At 44.3% G+C, this 14,091-nt stretch overlaps 1 protein-coding gene across 31 annotated transcripts in view; it reads right to left on the bottom strand.

The window, feature by feature from the left end:
* Positions 1-14,091, bottom strand: part of RBFOX1 (RNA binding fox-1 homolog 1) — a 1,966,619-nt gene that overhangs the window by 180,057 nt on the left and 1,772,471 nt on the right. The window contains exon 1 of one of the 31 annotated variants that reach the window (XM_075995088.1): positions 2,119-5,651. The exons of 27 other annotated variants lie outside the window; for them this stretch is intronic. In XM_075995088.1, coding sequence (XP_075851203.1) covers positions 2,119-2,151 — 33 coding nt within the window. In that variant the 5' untranslated portion in view covers positions 2,152-5,651. Of the gene's footprint in view, positions 1-2,118; positions 5,652-14,091 lie in introns of those variants that run through there. 3 more of the 31 variants (XM_075995082.1, XM_075995090.1, XM_075995087.1) reach the window with 3 other exon arrangements.

Here is a 14,091-nt window from a genome sequence, read left to right as displayed (position 1 = left end):
CACTTCTTAGGACACGTGTAGAAGAAGTGTCCGTGTCCTCATGCACCAAACCTCCCAGTCACTGAGAGCAACTCAACAACAGCATGGAGACATGGAACCCTGTCATTACCCAGGACACCCCAACGAGTAGCTATTACTCCAATTACCGAGAGCAAAAGGATTATTAAAATGCAACCAAGTCTGATTCCTAAAAGCAAAAAAAAAAAAAAAAAAAAAAAAAGTCATTTCAATTTAAATATTTTACTGAAGCATGAAATGGCCAGGATATTATTGCTATTTTAAGACAAACACTGTAATCTATTAGCATAGGGTGTTAACTTTGGTGTATGCATACGCTCAGAAAGCCACTCCTCTGGTGCATGGAGAATTTCCTTGGTCACTGAAACATCCTGCACCCTTCTGTCTCTCTCTAAGGTGGATCCAGGAGACAGAGTCAGGGAGAAAACGAGGGGTTTTCCTTTTTAAAAGCATTCCCCTCCCCGCATCCACTGCCCTGAGTGTTTTAATAAAGTAGTTTTGGGAAACTATTAATAACAAGAGAACAAAGGGTGGCAGAAGTCAGACTCTGCAAAATGTTTTGGCTGAAGATCTAATGCAAACCATATTTCAAAGGAGAATTTCGTCTCGACTTGGAGGAACATGAAATGGGTTTACTTTTTTCCACGTGACTACCTGGCTTTCACCGAGAGGGGAAAGTGCCTGCTTTCATAGCTGTCAAGGTAGATTTTTTTTGTTTGTTTGTTTGTTTTTTTTTATTTTGGCATATTATGGGGGTACAGATTTTAAGGTTTCAATAAATGCCCAGTTCCCCCCCCTCCCCCCAAAAGTCTGAGTCTCCATCATGACCATCCCCCAGATGGTGCACATCTCACATACCTTAAAGCGATACAAGTGAATCTACCATTTGATCCAGCAATCCCATTGCTAGGCATCTACCCAAATGATCCAGTGACACTCTACAAAAAAGACACCTGCACTCGAATGTTTATAGCAGCACAATTCATAATTGCAAGGCTGTGGAAACAGCCCAAGTGCCCATCAATCCAAGAATGGATTAATAAAATGTGGTATATGTATACCATGGAGTACTATTCAGCTCTAAGAAACAACGGTGATATAGCACATCTTGTACTTTCCTGGTTAGAGCTGGAACCCATACTACTAAGTGAAGTATCCCAAGAATGGAAAAACAAGCACCAGATATATTCTCCAGCAAACTGGTATTAACTGAGTAGCACCTAAGTGGACACACAGGTGCTACAGTAATAGGGTGTTGGGGAGGTGGGAGGGGGGAGGGGGGTGGGTATATACATACATAATGAGTGAGATGTCAAGGTAGATTTTAAAATAATCAGGCATTTTCACACGTGTGTATGTGTGTGTGTGTGTGTGTGTGTGTGTGTATCTCCCCAGCTTTACAATCAAACTTCTTCAACACACCTTCCTTTCTTGCTTCTGGGATTTATTTGCCCCCAGTCTATTTCTTGCCTGGGAGAACCTCTTCTGACCTAAGCACAGCCCGTTACAATGACGGAACGCACAGGAAATTGTCAAGCTCTGATAAGCCGGCTGAATGCCTCTGCCCATACAGCCAGGGCAGGCAGTGGCACCCGCAGCGGGACACCCCCCGCCCCAACATGGACTCGCTGGAGGAAACCACCCATTCTTGGTGACTGCCTGCTGTTTCTGTCTTGCTGACAGTTTGTTTTACTTTAGTTTAGTAGCATGGTCTGTTCTACTTCTCTGGCAAGAAATCGCGCATATTCAGAGAAAGCCTCTCTCGGAGCTGAACTGAAATGAGCCAAACTGCATCATGCCCCAGGGGCACTGAAGCAAAGGAGAAAAATGCAAAATGACACCATTAACCTGCTGGTTCTAAGACCAGCTCAGTTCCACACAACAAACAGAAAGCCAACACACACACACACACACACACACACACTCTCTCTCTCTCTCTCAATCTCTCTCTCTCTCTCTCTCTGAAACTCCTTTCCCCGAGCATGATTCAAGGAGCAAACGACATATCACAGCACAGACTTAACGCAAGGAAAGGCTTCAGCTTAATTCAAATCACAATTCCGAGTGAAAAAAACGAAATGGGAAAAAAAAAATATATACCTGCTGCACCATCCTGCTTCCTTTCTCCTCCATAAACTTAGCAGCTGTTCCTGTCCCACGCCACCAAGCATCTGCCCGCAGCAAGCCTCAGTTACCAGGGGGTGTGCGCGCACCGTGCGGCCGGCCTGCGGAGGATTGGGGTGTCGGGGAAGGGGGAGCCGAAACCGCCCGGCTGACCTCCCCTCAACATCTCGCTGCTCCCCAAGCCAACCCCAGATGGGACTTTTTCTGCCAGAAAGGCCTGGCCCATCAATCACGGCTCGCCCCTCCTCTGGCTCCTACTCTCTTTCACAGTGCACCACTGAGCAGATGATTATATAGAGCAGGAAGGGAAAAAAAAAAAAAAAGAAAAGAAAAGAAACGGCGCTCGACTACATTAATAGCTGTTTAAAAAACATTAGAAATGCTATTCTATGCATCGCCTGGAGCTAGAATTTTTCATTACTAAACTAAACATATAGTATGCAAAGTTATAAAAAAAATCCAGCAGGGAGCTTGCTACTATCTTTTTTTTTTTTTTTGCAAAAAGGAGGAGGGGGATTATTTGGGGGTAGCAAAAGAAGAAAGCTCAGAGAGAGAGAGAGAAATAGGTAAATAAGGGGGAAAAAGATACTGTGCAAACATCAGAGAGAGAATGAATTTATAATAAACCTGCATGGTTAATTGTAAATTGATCTTAAAATACCGTAACTGACGATTACTTGGAAGATTTTGAGATCCGGCTCTTTTGCAGACTTGCTGTGTGACCTTAGACAAGTTATCGTCATACTCCGGGCAACTAGATTTTGCTGCTGTTTAATGGGGACAATGTGGAGTGACTTCATGGTATTATTGTGAGGACCAAATTAAAAATCAAATTACAACATAAAAGAAACACACGGGGCCTGGCTCACATATTCACTGTACAAACCCATTCATTCATTCACATCCAGTGAAAGGGTGAGCAAAATCCAAAACCATCTCTGTCCCTATAAACCTTATTGTCACGTGTGGTAGCAGACTTTCCAGAAAAAAAAAAAAAAAAAGGCCACAAAATCCCAGTGGTGATAAATGCTATGAAGGAAAAGGACAGGGGTCTTGCTTTTGCCTTTTCTTGAACTTCTGTATTTTCCTAGATTATTCTTTTATTCCTCTCTCCCAAAGAAGAAAAATAAAATCCTGTACAAAAAAAAAAGAAATTCCCTGGTGAAACCCTGCATCAGCACCAAATGCAGCCTCTGTATTTAAAGCTGCAAATACCTTGTTCTTCCTTTATTATTAAAACTACAACACCCAGAATGAAATGTCAAAACAGTTTCAGTTTTTATTTGGTCATGTCTTCCTCACTGGTGGAGGGAGGGGCTCGGAGAGTCCCAGCCACCCTTGCCGCGGACGGCTGCTTATGGCCAAGACTCCTCTCTGTGAAAAGAAAGATCTTGCCAGACTGGAGGGAGTGGATGGGGTTTCTACAGTGATTAGACTGGTAATTACACTCTATAGCAGAGGAGGAGGGGAGGGCAGAAGCAGCTGTCTAGAGGCATTCAACCTTCCTGCTGGTCTGTCCTACAGGTAATAGTTCAGGTAGCCCCTGGTGATTTTTTTTTTTTTTTTAATTCCCAGCTTCCTGAGGTTGAAAAGAAAATCTGGATAAACAGCATTTGTGCCAGCTTTACATTTCCATTTCCAATTATACCTGGGGGTATCTCCAACACAGCAAGCAGGTTTAAAACAAGCAGCCCTTTCGGGTTCCCTAAAGGGAGGTACTGGCTCCCCTCTCTGGACTAGGTAACCACGGAACCCCAGGGGGCCTGCCCCGAAGGACTCAAGTCGGCATATGGGGACCACAGCCGTGGGCAGAGCCATGAGCTCCTTGTTCTCACTGATAACAAAAAGCCAAACTTCTGTCCTTCAACCTGGGAAAGCGGGAGGAGACTAAGACAAATTCCCTGGTGAAAACACCAATGTTTTGGGGAATGTTAGAGAAAATACTCAAAACCAACCCACCAGCCAACCCCCCTCCCCCCCCAAAAAAAAAAAAAAACCCTAGAGTTTGAGGTGGAAACCATCATAGAGATGAAATAGGATATTGGTCCGTAATCAGTAGAGCATGAATTAGATACTCTTTACCAAAAAAAAAAAAAAAAAATCAGATGCCAGGGCTCCACACCTAATCTCAGACCCTCTGAGGGTGGGCTCTGGGCCCAAGCACCGTCAAAAGTTGCTGCAGCGTGCTTGGATGGACAATTCCAGGGGGAAATGTCCTGGTATTCTTCCTGCAGATGTGATCCTGGGGTCTGTGAGATCCAGGTCGGGGGTCATCCCACCAGCATTGTTTAAATGAAATCAAGGACACCACATGGGAGAAGAGGAGAATAGTCAGTGTAGTTTCGTAAAACCTCTGTAAGGAGGAACTGGGTTGCAGTGTGAAACCATTTATGGATTGTGGCAAAATAAGTAAAAGAAAACACATGCTGTTAGGTAATGCCAGCGTTAGTGACCATCTAAAGCTTTCAATACTGCGGCTTTGGAATCAAAAGTCGAATGCTGAGGGGTCAAGAGCGTGATGGTGGAACTATTGGCAAGTCATGCAGCCTCCTTGTGCCCCAGTGTTCTCATCCTTAAAATATAAATAGGAATTCATATTCTCCTTCCCAATGAGACTCTTATGATGCTTTAGGGAGAAAACTTCCTGGAATGGGTTTTATAATCTAGAAAGTCTGGCAAGCACACATGTCCCATCGTTGGCATAAAATTGGCCCCAAGTCCAGACCAACAAAGCTCTTCCTTTGGCAAACCGAGGAAGATGTGAGGTGTGTTGGGTCTTCCCTGCTGTGTGTCGGGCACCTGCATTTTCACAACCACCCCCAGGAGGCAGACATTAAAGTCCCTTTGACAGATAAGAAAACTGAGGTACAAAATGAGTTAAAACAAAAAAACAAAAAAACAAAAAAACAAAAAAACCCCACTTCTCAATAGATGGGAACTAATAAATTATTAAGTGGAAGAACCAGAATTTTAATCTCATCTAGTCTTCTTATCAAAGAATTCCTGTTACCAAATCCATTCGAAGGTGAAGATGGTGGCGGTGATGATGAAGATGGTGACGATGATGATGGCAACAAGAAAACCTTTTCCAGAGCACCGTGTCCTAATCCTCGTTCTAAGCACTGCGGACACACAATTCAGCAGAGCAGCTTTGACCACATTCCCCCCCCTCACAGGAGTCCGGCGTGGTGTGCACTGTTACCCTCTCACCCGGGGAAGCGGAGCCACTGCTTTGTGCTCACGCAACTGGTTAGCGCCGGCCGAGTCCTACATTTCATCTCTCTCAGTACTTGGAGCTGGATTCCAACCCGACCACGTTTAAGCAGACAGACAAACCTCAGTTCCTCTAACGGCGCCAGCTAATGGTACAAAGGATCCTGAAGTGGTTTTGAAGCCGCAATTCACCAAAACAAACAACACAGACCACAAGCATCCACGTCACAGACTGCAGCCAAAGCAACTCGGTTTCATTTCACTGGCCCTGCCTCGACGCGGAAGCAGAGAGAGAGAGAGACAGAGAGAGAGAGAGAGAGAGAGAGAGAGAGAGAGAGAGAGAGAGAGAGAGAGAGAGAGAGAGAGAGAGAGAGAGAGAGAGAGGGAGGAGAGAGGAGAGAAGCCATCCTGCCGCGGCCAACTAACGCCCCAGAATCGCGTGGGCGGCAGACTCGCCATGACGAGGTGTCATGTTTGCAAAATGTTCCATCCTGGTTTCCCATGTGGAGTTACAGAAGGCAACGTAGAGGCTGTTTTTCTCCACTCCTTAAAAGTTAGTGATAATTAAATATTTATGGCACTCTGTACGAGTCAGGGACGAGGAGATGGCCACTTCGGAGGCGTTACTTCCGATGAGAAATGTACTTGTCTCTCAAAAAAAAAAAAATTAGCAACCACTGGAACGAGTGAGGTTCACAACAAACAGCATCAGGCACTCGGGAAGATGGGTTTTCTCGCCTTGCTCATCGCTGCCCCAGAGTCTCAGAGCACCCCGCTTTGTCCTTTAGAACTCTTGTCAAAGTCTGACATTGCACATGCATTTTGATGTCTAACTCCAACTGGACTGCAAACTCCATGAGGACAGAAACCTGTGTTTTTTGTTTTTTTTTAATCACCATTGCCTCAAGCATCTCTGCGTCTGAGGCGTGTGCACACATGCTCACGCGCACAAAAGCATTCAAAATGTTTTGTCGAGTAAAAACTAAAACCCAAGCTAGACCCTTCATCCTTACTAGTCCCGAGACATGCCCTGAATCACTCAGCACCCCAGGGCACTCAGAACACGGTCAAAGTCATCAAGTCTGGCTCCGCTTCGTGTTGAAAGAAACTTTCCTCGCTGGAAAGTTTCATCCCAACCTTGCGCTGAAGGATTTTTTTGTTGTTGTTGTTGAAAAGTCATGTAGGATGGAGCTTCCCCTGCTTGTGAAATAGCTGCAAATGCCTTATCATTGTCTACTATTAATACCGAATAGAGTCAAAGCAGCTGCTATTCATCAGGTACCTTCTAAGTATCAGATAATGTTAGTCACTTTATATATAGGCTCTAACTTTATCTCCAAAGCAGCTATAGTAACAAACTTATTTTTAGCACACCCACTTCACGGATAAGAAAGAACAGAGCCTTGAAGCTCATAAGTGACATATCCAAGTCTCAAATCCAGTTCTTTCTCCAAAGCAGCTGCCCTTTCCATTATTTATAACTGACCTCTTTGTGGGCCGAGATGAGGGGCGATATTGATAAGAGTTACAGTACAACGATTCAGCCCAAAATATTGTCGAGACATTCTGACAAAGTCCTAAAGTATTCCGGGCAAAGTTGGAGGTTTCCATAAAGGCATGAGACCTTATTCCTGCCACCCTAAGATACAGAGCCCGGGTAGTTTAAACAATGCTAATGATGATATCATTGGTAACACTGTCGGTAAGAACAATGATGCAACTAGAAGGGGAGCTCTCACCACATGCTTGCCATTGTCCTAAATATCTTATAAATGTAACTCCCTTACGCAACCCACCGCCCCATGATGTGGGCACAAACATTTTTATTTGATGGATCAGAGGCTGTGAGAGGCTAGGAAAACCATCTCAGGTCGCTCCAGGGGTGCATGACGAAATTTGTGCCAATCCAATTCTGACACCAGAGCCTAACCTTGCGGCCACTATTATTTTTAACTTTTTTATTTTCAAATAAATATAGATCTACCGAAAGTTTAAAAAAAAAATGTAGAGAAAAGTCTTGTACACACTTCATCCATTTATCCCAATGATCATAACCTCTTGCATAACTGTGATACTACGGTTGTCAAGACCAGAGAGTTCGGCTGTGTGAGTATTTTGCCATCAATACCACCCCGCCGTCCCCATTGCCAGCTCCCCGAGTGACAGCTGCAGCTGCCCACCACTGTCACAGATATAGCTGCGCAGACAGAAGGGCAGATGAACAAGTAGAAAATTGAACCGTGCAGATAAACATTGGCAAAAACCGTTCTCGTAAGAGAAGGAACAGACAAATGCACTTTAAATTATCACGCAAGAAGGATTCTTCCCCTCCTGGGTCTGGAGGCAACCCCAATGCTGAACAGACTTTCACAATTCATCTCCTTTCACCAGCTCACTTTTCTTCTAAAGAACTGGGTGGGGGGAAGTTCTCGCTACCACCACCAGAGTCACACCAGGGTCAAGTTCATACTCCAGATGAGTTTAAACGACTTGCACCACTGCTGACGCTACTGCGTTTAACCAAATCTGCAAAAGAAGGATGGATTCTGTCTCCTTAAACAGCTTGCTCACCGTTACCCTGCAGATATGATTTGGGGTAATAGCGCTGTGTTACCTGTTCCATCAGCGCTAGCCAGAGGGATTCTCTGCTCTGCTAGAGTAGGACGTTTATAGGCTTGGTGTGAGACAAGTTCCCTTGTAAGAGAGGAAGTCACCATACATAACAGAAGGCCCAAACAGCCTAGGGAGATGGCACCTTCCCTGTGGACGCTGCTGTGGAAAGCGTCTCAACCAAGGATGTCCCCAAGAGTCAGTTACTAGATTTGGAAAACTGGGAGCATGAAGTCACACTGCTGAAAGAGAATCCTATTCTCTCCCTGATGGGATGATGTTACAGATGATGGAATATTCTAGAGAAGAGAAAAGTAAACATTCTAGATACAAATCGGTGCAAGGAATGGATACCACTGTATTGGGCATGGATAAATTCAGAATCATTTCCTCTCCTATCACATCATAAAGTTTTCCGCCCATCAGAAAAGCGTATGCCCCACTTCCACTAATCAACATTCCCTTTTCCTCCTCTTCTTCAGCTCTTTCGCGAAGCTGCACACCTAAACACAGCCTAACACAAGCCCATGGCTTTGAGGAGCCATGGCACAGCTAAGACTCAGCGACAACTTACTGCCCCCATATTATTCATAATGAATTTTAAAAACCAAACATTTGAGTGTACTTTTAATTATCCAGTTAAGCCTCCTAAGGGCAGGCACTTGTCTCATGCATCTTTAATGTTTCCCTTTTTCTCTTCCACATTTTGTAATCGGGCGTTGGACATGATAAATATCGGCTGGCTTGCATTCGCCTCCCTTGTAGAAGGATGTCTAGTCTGGTTATTGCAACAGGCAGGGATGATAAAATATGACCTTGTCTTTCGGTGTGTGTTGCATAAGTTTTAGCCTCTAATAGTTTGCCAACTGGAAAGAAGGAAAAAAAAAAAAAGACTGTCATAAAATGAATTATAGTTGGGCTTGGAAGAAATGAAATGAAAAGAGACTGCCCAGAAAGCAAGGGCAATGAACTACTCAAATAGGCAAGAGCATGATATCCGTGTAATTGTTTCAGCAGCTAAGTATCGATCACCTCCTGGATGGCAGGTGCCGTGTTAGGTTTGGGGGCTACAGCGCTGAACAAGGTAGACACAGCCCCGGGATCTCCACAGCAACCAGCTGGAAGGACTCACAGGACAGCCCAGGACTTACAGCACAATGGGGTATGTGCCATGAGAAGAAAAGTATAACAAACTCCAGGGATTATTAAAAACAAGGCTTTCCAGAAGAACTGATGTCTAAGCTTGGAGTGGAATGGTGAGCCAGAAACCAGGCGTTGAGACAGGAGTTGACAAACAGTATGTGGAAAGGCCAATGGTAACGTTAAATGTCAGGAGAAAACCTCTCATCCTCGGAGTGGCAGAATCAATGAGAACAGAGTAGAAGAAAGCAATGAGGACATTTTCAGAGTCACAGGACCTGCAAAATACAGGACTGAGACAGAGACCTGGTGGCTACGGGGTTGTAAGGCTCGGGAGAGCGGAGACCCAGCTCTGTCTTACAGATCACCATATGCCCGGCATGGCCAGCATGGTGCACCCAGAGTGGATCATCCAACATGTTTTGGTTAAATCAAAGAGTAAATGCAACAAGAATCCATGCAGGACAAAGCTTTCTTAGGTATTATCTTGTCTTAGGAAAGGAAGGGGAATGGTAAGAAAAGAGAGGAAGCTGGTAACTTAAGCTATGCCAAGACATCACCTGCTTACTTAAAGCAACTAAAATGCTTGACATAAAAGAAGCACAAAGGGAAAAGGTACCCAGGTTAAGTAATTAGGACAATCATTATCTTCTCTATCACCATCATCATGATAGCCCAGCTAGGGGTGGAACATGAAGGTTACTGGGAACATGCACATATTATCTTTTTGAGCCTTAACTGTATTGGAAGGTAGTTAAGATGGGTATCGTTCATGCCCAGTTAACAGAAGAGGAAGGTGAGGTCCAGGTGACTCAGCGACAAGCCCGAGTTAAGAAGGTTCATAAATGTTCTATTTGGGGTTTGAACCCTAGATATATTTCCATTGCACCAAACTACTTCCTAAATGTTCCATCCATAAGACCTGGCAACTCTAGCTACACCAACAGGTTTAGCTGCATGATACATTTACGTGTGTCCTCCATTCTTATCTCATAAACATTTACATAGGGAATAAGAATACTGAATATGAAGGTTATGATAACTGAAACACAAAGTCACTAGACTCTCATCAGAACAAAGGGGAAATAGAACTCTATTGGCTTTACAAATGCAACACAGCCCAACTAAGCACAAGCACGCCAGTATTGAAGTTCTTACTCTTTTTTGAGTACATTCAGAGGGACTGAAGCCAAAGAGTTCCATCTTCCCAAGTGAAGAGCCAAGTTCTGTAACTGGCCCTGTCCCACCAAGAGGATCTCTAAGCCCATATATCAGCCAGTGCACCACCTGAGACATGCCCTAACAAGCTAATCCACCTGCTATCTGCCACACACTGGAGACAGAGTGCTGCCTGAAGCCACCGCCTAGTTCATGGAGTCTGAAGTCCAACGATAGAAACACGACAACCAAGAAAACCAGCTGAGGACGCTGTGACATTTTGCCCTCTTGTTTATATTTATGAAGACAAAAGTGAGGCCCGTAATAATTGTCATGTGATCCCACTTGCTCGCTGGGAAGCAGGTAGTGTAATCCCAGTTGAATCGGTTTAAGAACTTGAGAGCTCTGTTCAGGCATGGTGGCTCCCCCCGCCCCACCCCTACCCCGTTATCCTAATGTGGTAGCCACCATCGACGTGTGGTCACTGAGGCGTGGGAATAAGGCTGGTCTGAAATGCAGTCGGCTGCAAGTGCAACCCACACACCGGGATTCAGAGACATAATACAAGAATGCAACATACCTCTTCAGTAGTTTTACATTGCCTGCATGTTGCAAAGGTAATAGACATATTGGATCACATAAAATATTCTTGGTTACGTGTTGGTCGAACAAATACTGAAATGAAATTCACCTATTTCTTTTTACTTTAATATGGCTACCAGAAATTTTTTTAAAAAAATACTACACATGTGGTTCATATTTGTGACCCACATTACATTTCTGTTGGACAGTGCTAATTATATATACCCACTGGTCCGGGTGTCACAGAGCCTGGGGTGGACCCACGTTCAGCACTGGCTGGCTGATCAGCAAAGCTGGGATCGAACCCGTACCACTCAGTTGTGAAGCCCTGTCCCTTCACAACGCCTAGCTACCATTGTGGCACCAAAGGTGGACCTTCTTAGGAATGGCCGCCTCATGGAGATCCACCCAGAACAGGGAAGCTCGATTCCAAACCTCTCCGCCCCGACTTTGTCATCTTAAAATCGTTCGCTCTGCCTGACCCTTTCTGTGCAGCCGCAGCATCAACCCCAGTGCAGCCTTCAGAGGAGGCCACTGTCGGAACAGAACATAACTTTCACTTTAGCAAATCCCACAAAGCTCCCAAGGCTCTGAGAATCTGTGTAAAGTACCTATTTGGGGACAGGCGAGGTAAAAAGGCTTTTAAAAGCTTGTTTTAACTCTGTGTGAAATCAACTGACTAATATTTATACTGGGCAGCTTTCTGCAAAGATGAAATAAACTCTCTACAAATAGCCTACAGAGCTCAGACATCCGCTGTGTGTGAGGTCAGAGAAGAGCCCTTGAACACGCTCCAGTATGCAGAATGCTTAAGGCATCAGTAGACATTCTAAGTTACAACTTGCTCTGCAAGGTTATGCATTGAATTTGATCAGAAAGAAACTAGTTCTTTTTCAAATCGCACAGACATACGGTAGGATATCTTGCATTCATTCACTCATTCACTCAAGGTGTGTTTCTTGACTGTGTTTCGAGATGCATTAGGGGTACTTTTATCTATTGTGTCTGGTCCCTGGTAGGCTCAAAAGTAAGCATTTGTTCTTGCATTAATATAAAATAAATTCAGAGATGAGAAAACAGCCCCTGCTCAAATGGAGATTAAAATCTGGATGAGGAGAGACAAAGGAAAAATCAATGATCAAAAAGTATCATGGATTTCATAAATATTAAGTTATTAGAGGAGGGCAGAGAGGAAGGCTCCCAAGGCAGAGATGGAAGGTACCAAATTGTTCTTGAAGGATGTAATAATGGTTGAGCTGAACCTCAAGGAGAAGTGGGAATGAGGGAGGAGAAATCCAAGGGAGTAGGAAAGCATGCATAGCGGCATCAGGGCATAAAAGAACACAGAGAACAGGACTGCATGGCTGGAGTATGTGTCATGGGGACTTAGCAGGAACTGGAGCTAGAAACTAAGGTCGAAGGCACAGAAAGAGAAACAGGAAATATCACATAAAATAGCTCAGATTTGATTCTTTAAGTATGGGAGGCCATCCAAGACTCCCAGAAATGAAATCGGCATGGTCAGATTTGCGTTTCAGAAAGACCACTGTTGGCCACAGAAGGGCTGATGGACTGGAGACAAGACAGGGTGGGGACACGGAGGGAGGAGCAAAGGTGACTGCAGTCATTCATGAGAGAAAGGACAAAGCTCGGCAGAGATAGAGAAGGGCAGACAAAACCAGAGGCTCGCTCTCAAGACGATTTCTTTGCATCAAAAAGGGTACCAACGGCTCTAATTCCAACTTTCTCAATCTTTCTTGTGCCCAATGCAAAAAGAACTGATATTTAAACTTTTATTTCAATAGGATTTTTGTCCTTAAAAGGAGATATATTGTGGAACAATTACATGATGCAAACTGTTTTTGTATTCTGTAGTATTTTCTATTGAGAACACTGAAGTGGTTAAATTAAAAAAAAAAAAATCTTTGTTAAGGGTTGCAATGTCGGGATATAAATGCATCCAATCAAACCAAGGTCTACTGTGAACATTAAACGTGGGCAGGCACTTGAATGTACACTGTGGGAGGTAGAGAAATAATGTTAATGAAGATAATGATGATAGCCATTTATAAAGCCCTTTATATACCCTAGGTGACTTATTCTCCCTTTAAACTCTCACAGGGACTCTGAGTTAGATATGATTATCCCCACTTAGAAGGTGAGGAAACTAAGGCTCAGTAGGAAGGTATGACTTATGCACAGACACCCTGGTAACAAGCAACAGGTCCAAAACATGAACCCAGCCTGAAGTCTTCCCACTACACACCGTGTTCTGTAGGATCTCTCTGGGATGTTTTCCTTATGGGCTTCCCCTCTGTATGGAAGCCCTTATTAAGAATTCAAAACTAAATTTAAATGAGGAATTTCCATGAGATGCTTGGGTTTTCCAAGAAGTAATCTAGGTTCTTTGAGGGGACGAGGGAAAAGATATAATGAAAGAAGTTAACACAGTCCCTGACATTAAGGAGCTCAGGAGTCCGGAAAGGCGAATATTCTGCTGAGTTCTGGGATGCAAGCCATCTGCAGAGTCAGAAGGCCTGCTGTTCAAACTCTGGCTTTTCCTCTTCCTAGGTGGGTGACCTTAAGTAAGTACCATAACCTCCTTGTATTCTGGCTTGCCTATTATAATGTGGATACAAATGGCGTACCCTTCATAAGGTTATGTGTAAAATAAATCAGGTAACACAAAGTTCCCGTCACTGTGCTCAACATACCTGTGCTATTATTGTTATCATTATTTAAAAGAGAAATGCCTTCGATGACAGTGTACAGTGGGTAAAGGAAATTTTCCAGAAAAAGAAATAATCCATCAAACACAGCCTGGGAGGAAAGGAGCAGGTTGAGGGAGCAGAGAATAAGTTTGACTCATCACACCCACAACTGCACAGTGGGCTTGGAAATGAACACAGTAGCCCCCAGGGGTGGGAAGGGCAGGAAAGTGCTCCCTGAACTGTGCCTTTCGAATCTTGAACCGAGCTTTGGTTCCTATTCACGAAAAAATGTTGTAACAGGATGCTCACTTGTGACTTAGCAGTGCCCATCTTACCTGGACACAGCTCTCCAAACCAGGATGGGGACCGACAACCACCCCAGTCTAAAAAATCAGAAGGTGAGGTGATGTCGATGATCTCATCTCACCTTTATCTGATACAGTCCCCCACCCCCACCCCCCGCCGTTGGCATTGCTCACTCATGGCACATTCTCCATGCTTCCATGAACCACTCTCACAGAAGAAATTATTCATG

Source organism: Microcebus murinus, chromosome 19, assembly GCF_040939455.1.
Source record: "Microcebus murinus isolate Inina chromosome 19, M.murinus_Inina_mat1.0, whole genome shotgun sequence".
Classification (NCBI taxonomy): Eukaryota; Metazoa; Chordata; class Mammalia; order Primates; family Cheirogaleidae; genus Microcebus; species Microcebus murinus.
This window is presented reverse-complemented; position numbering and strand designations above follow the sequence as displayed.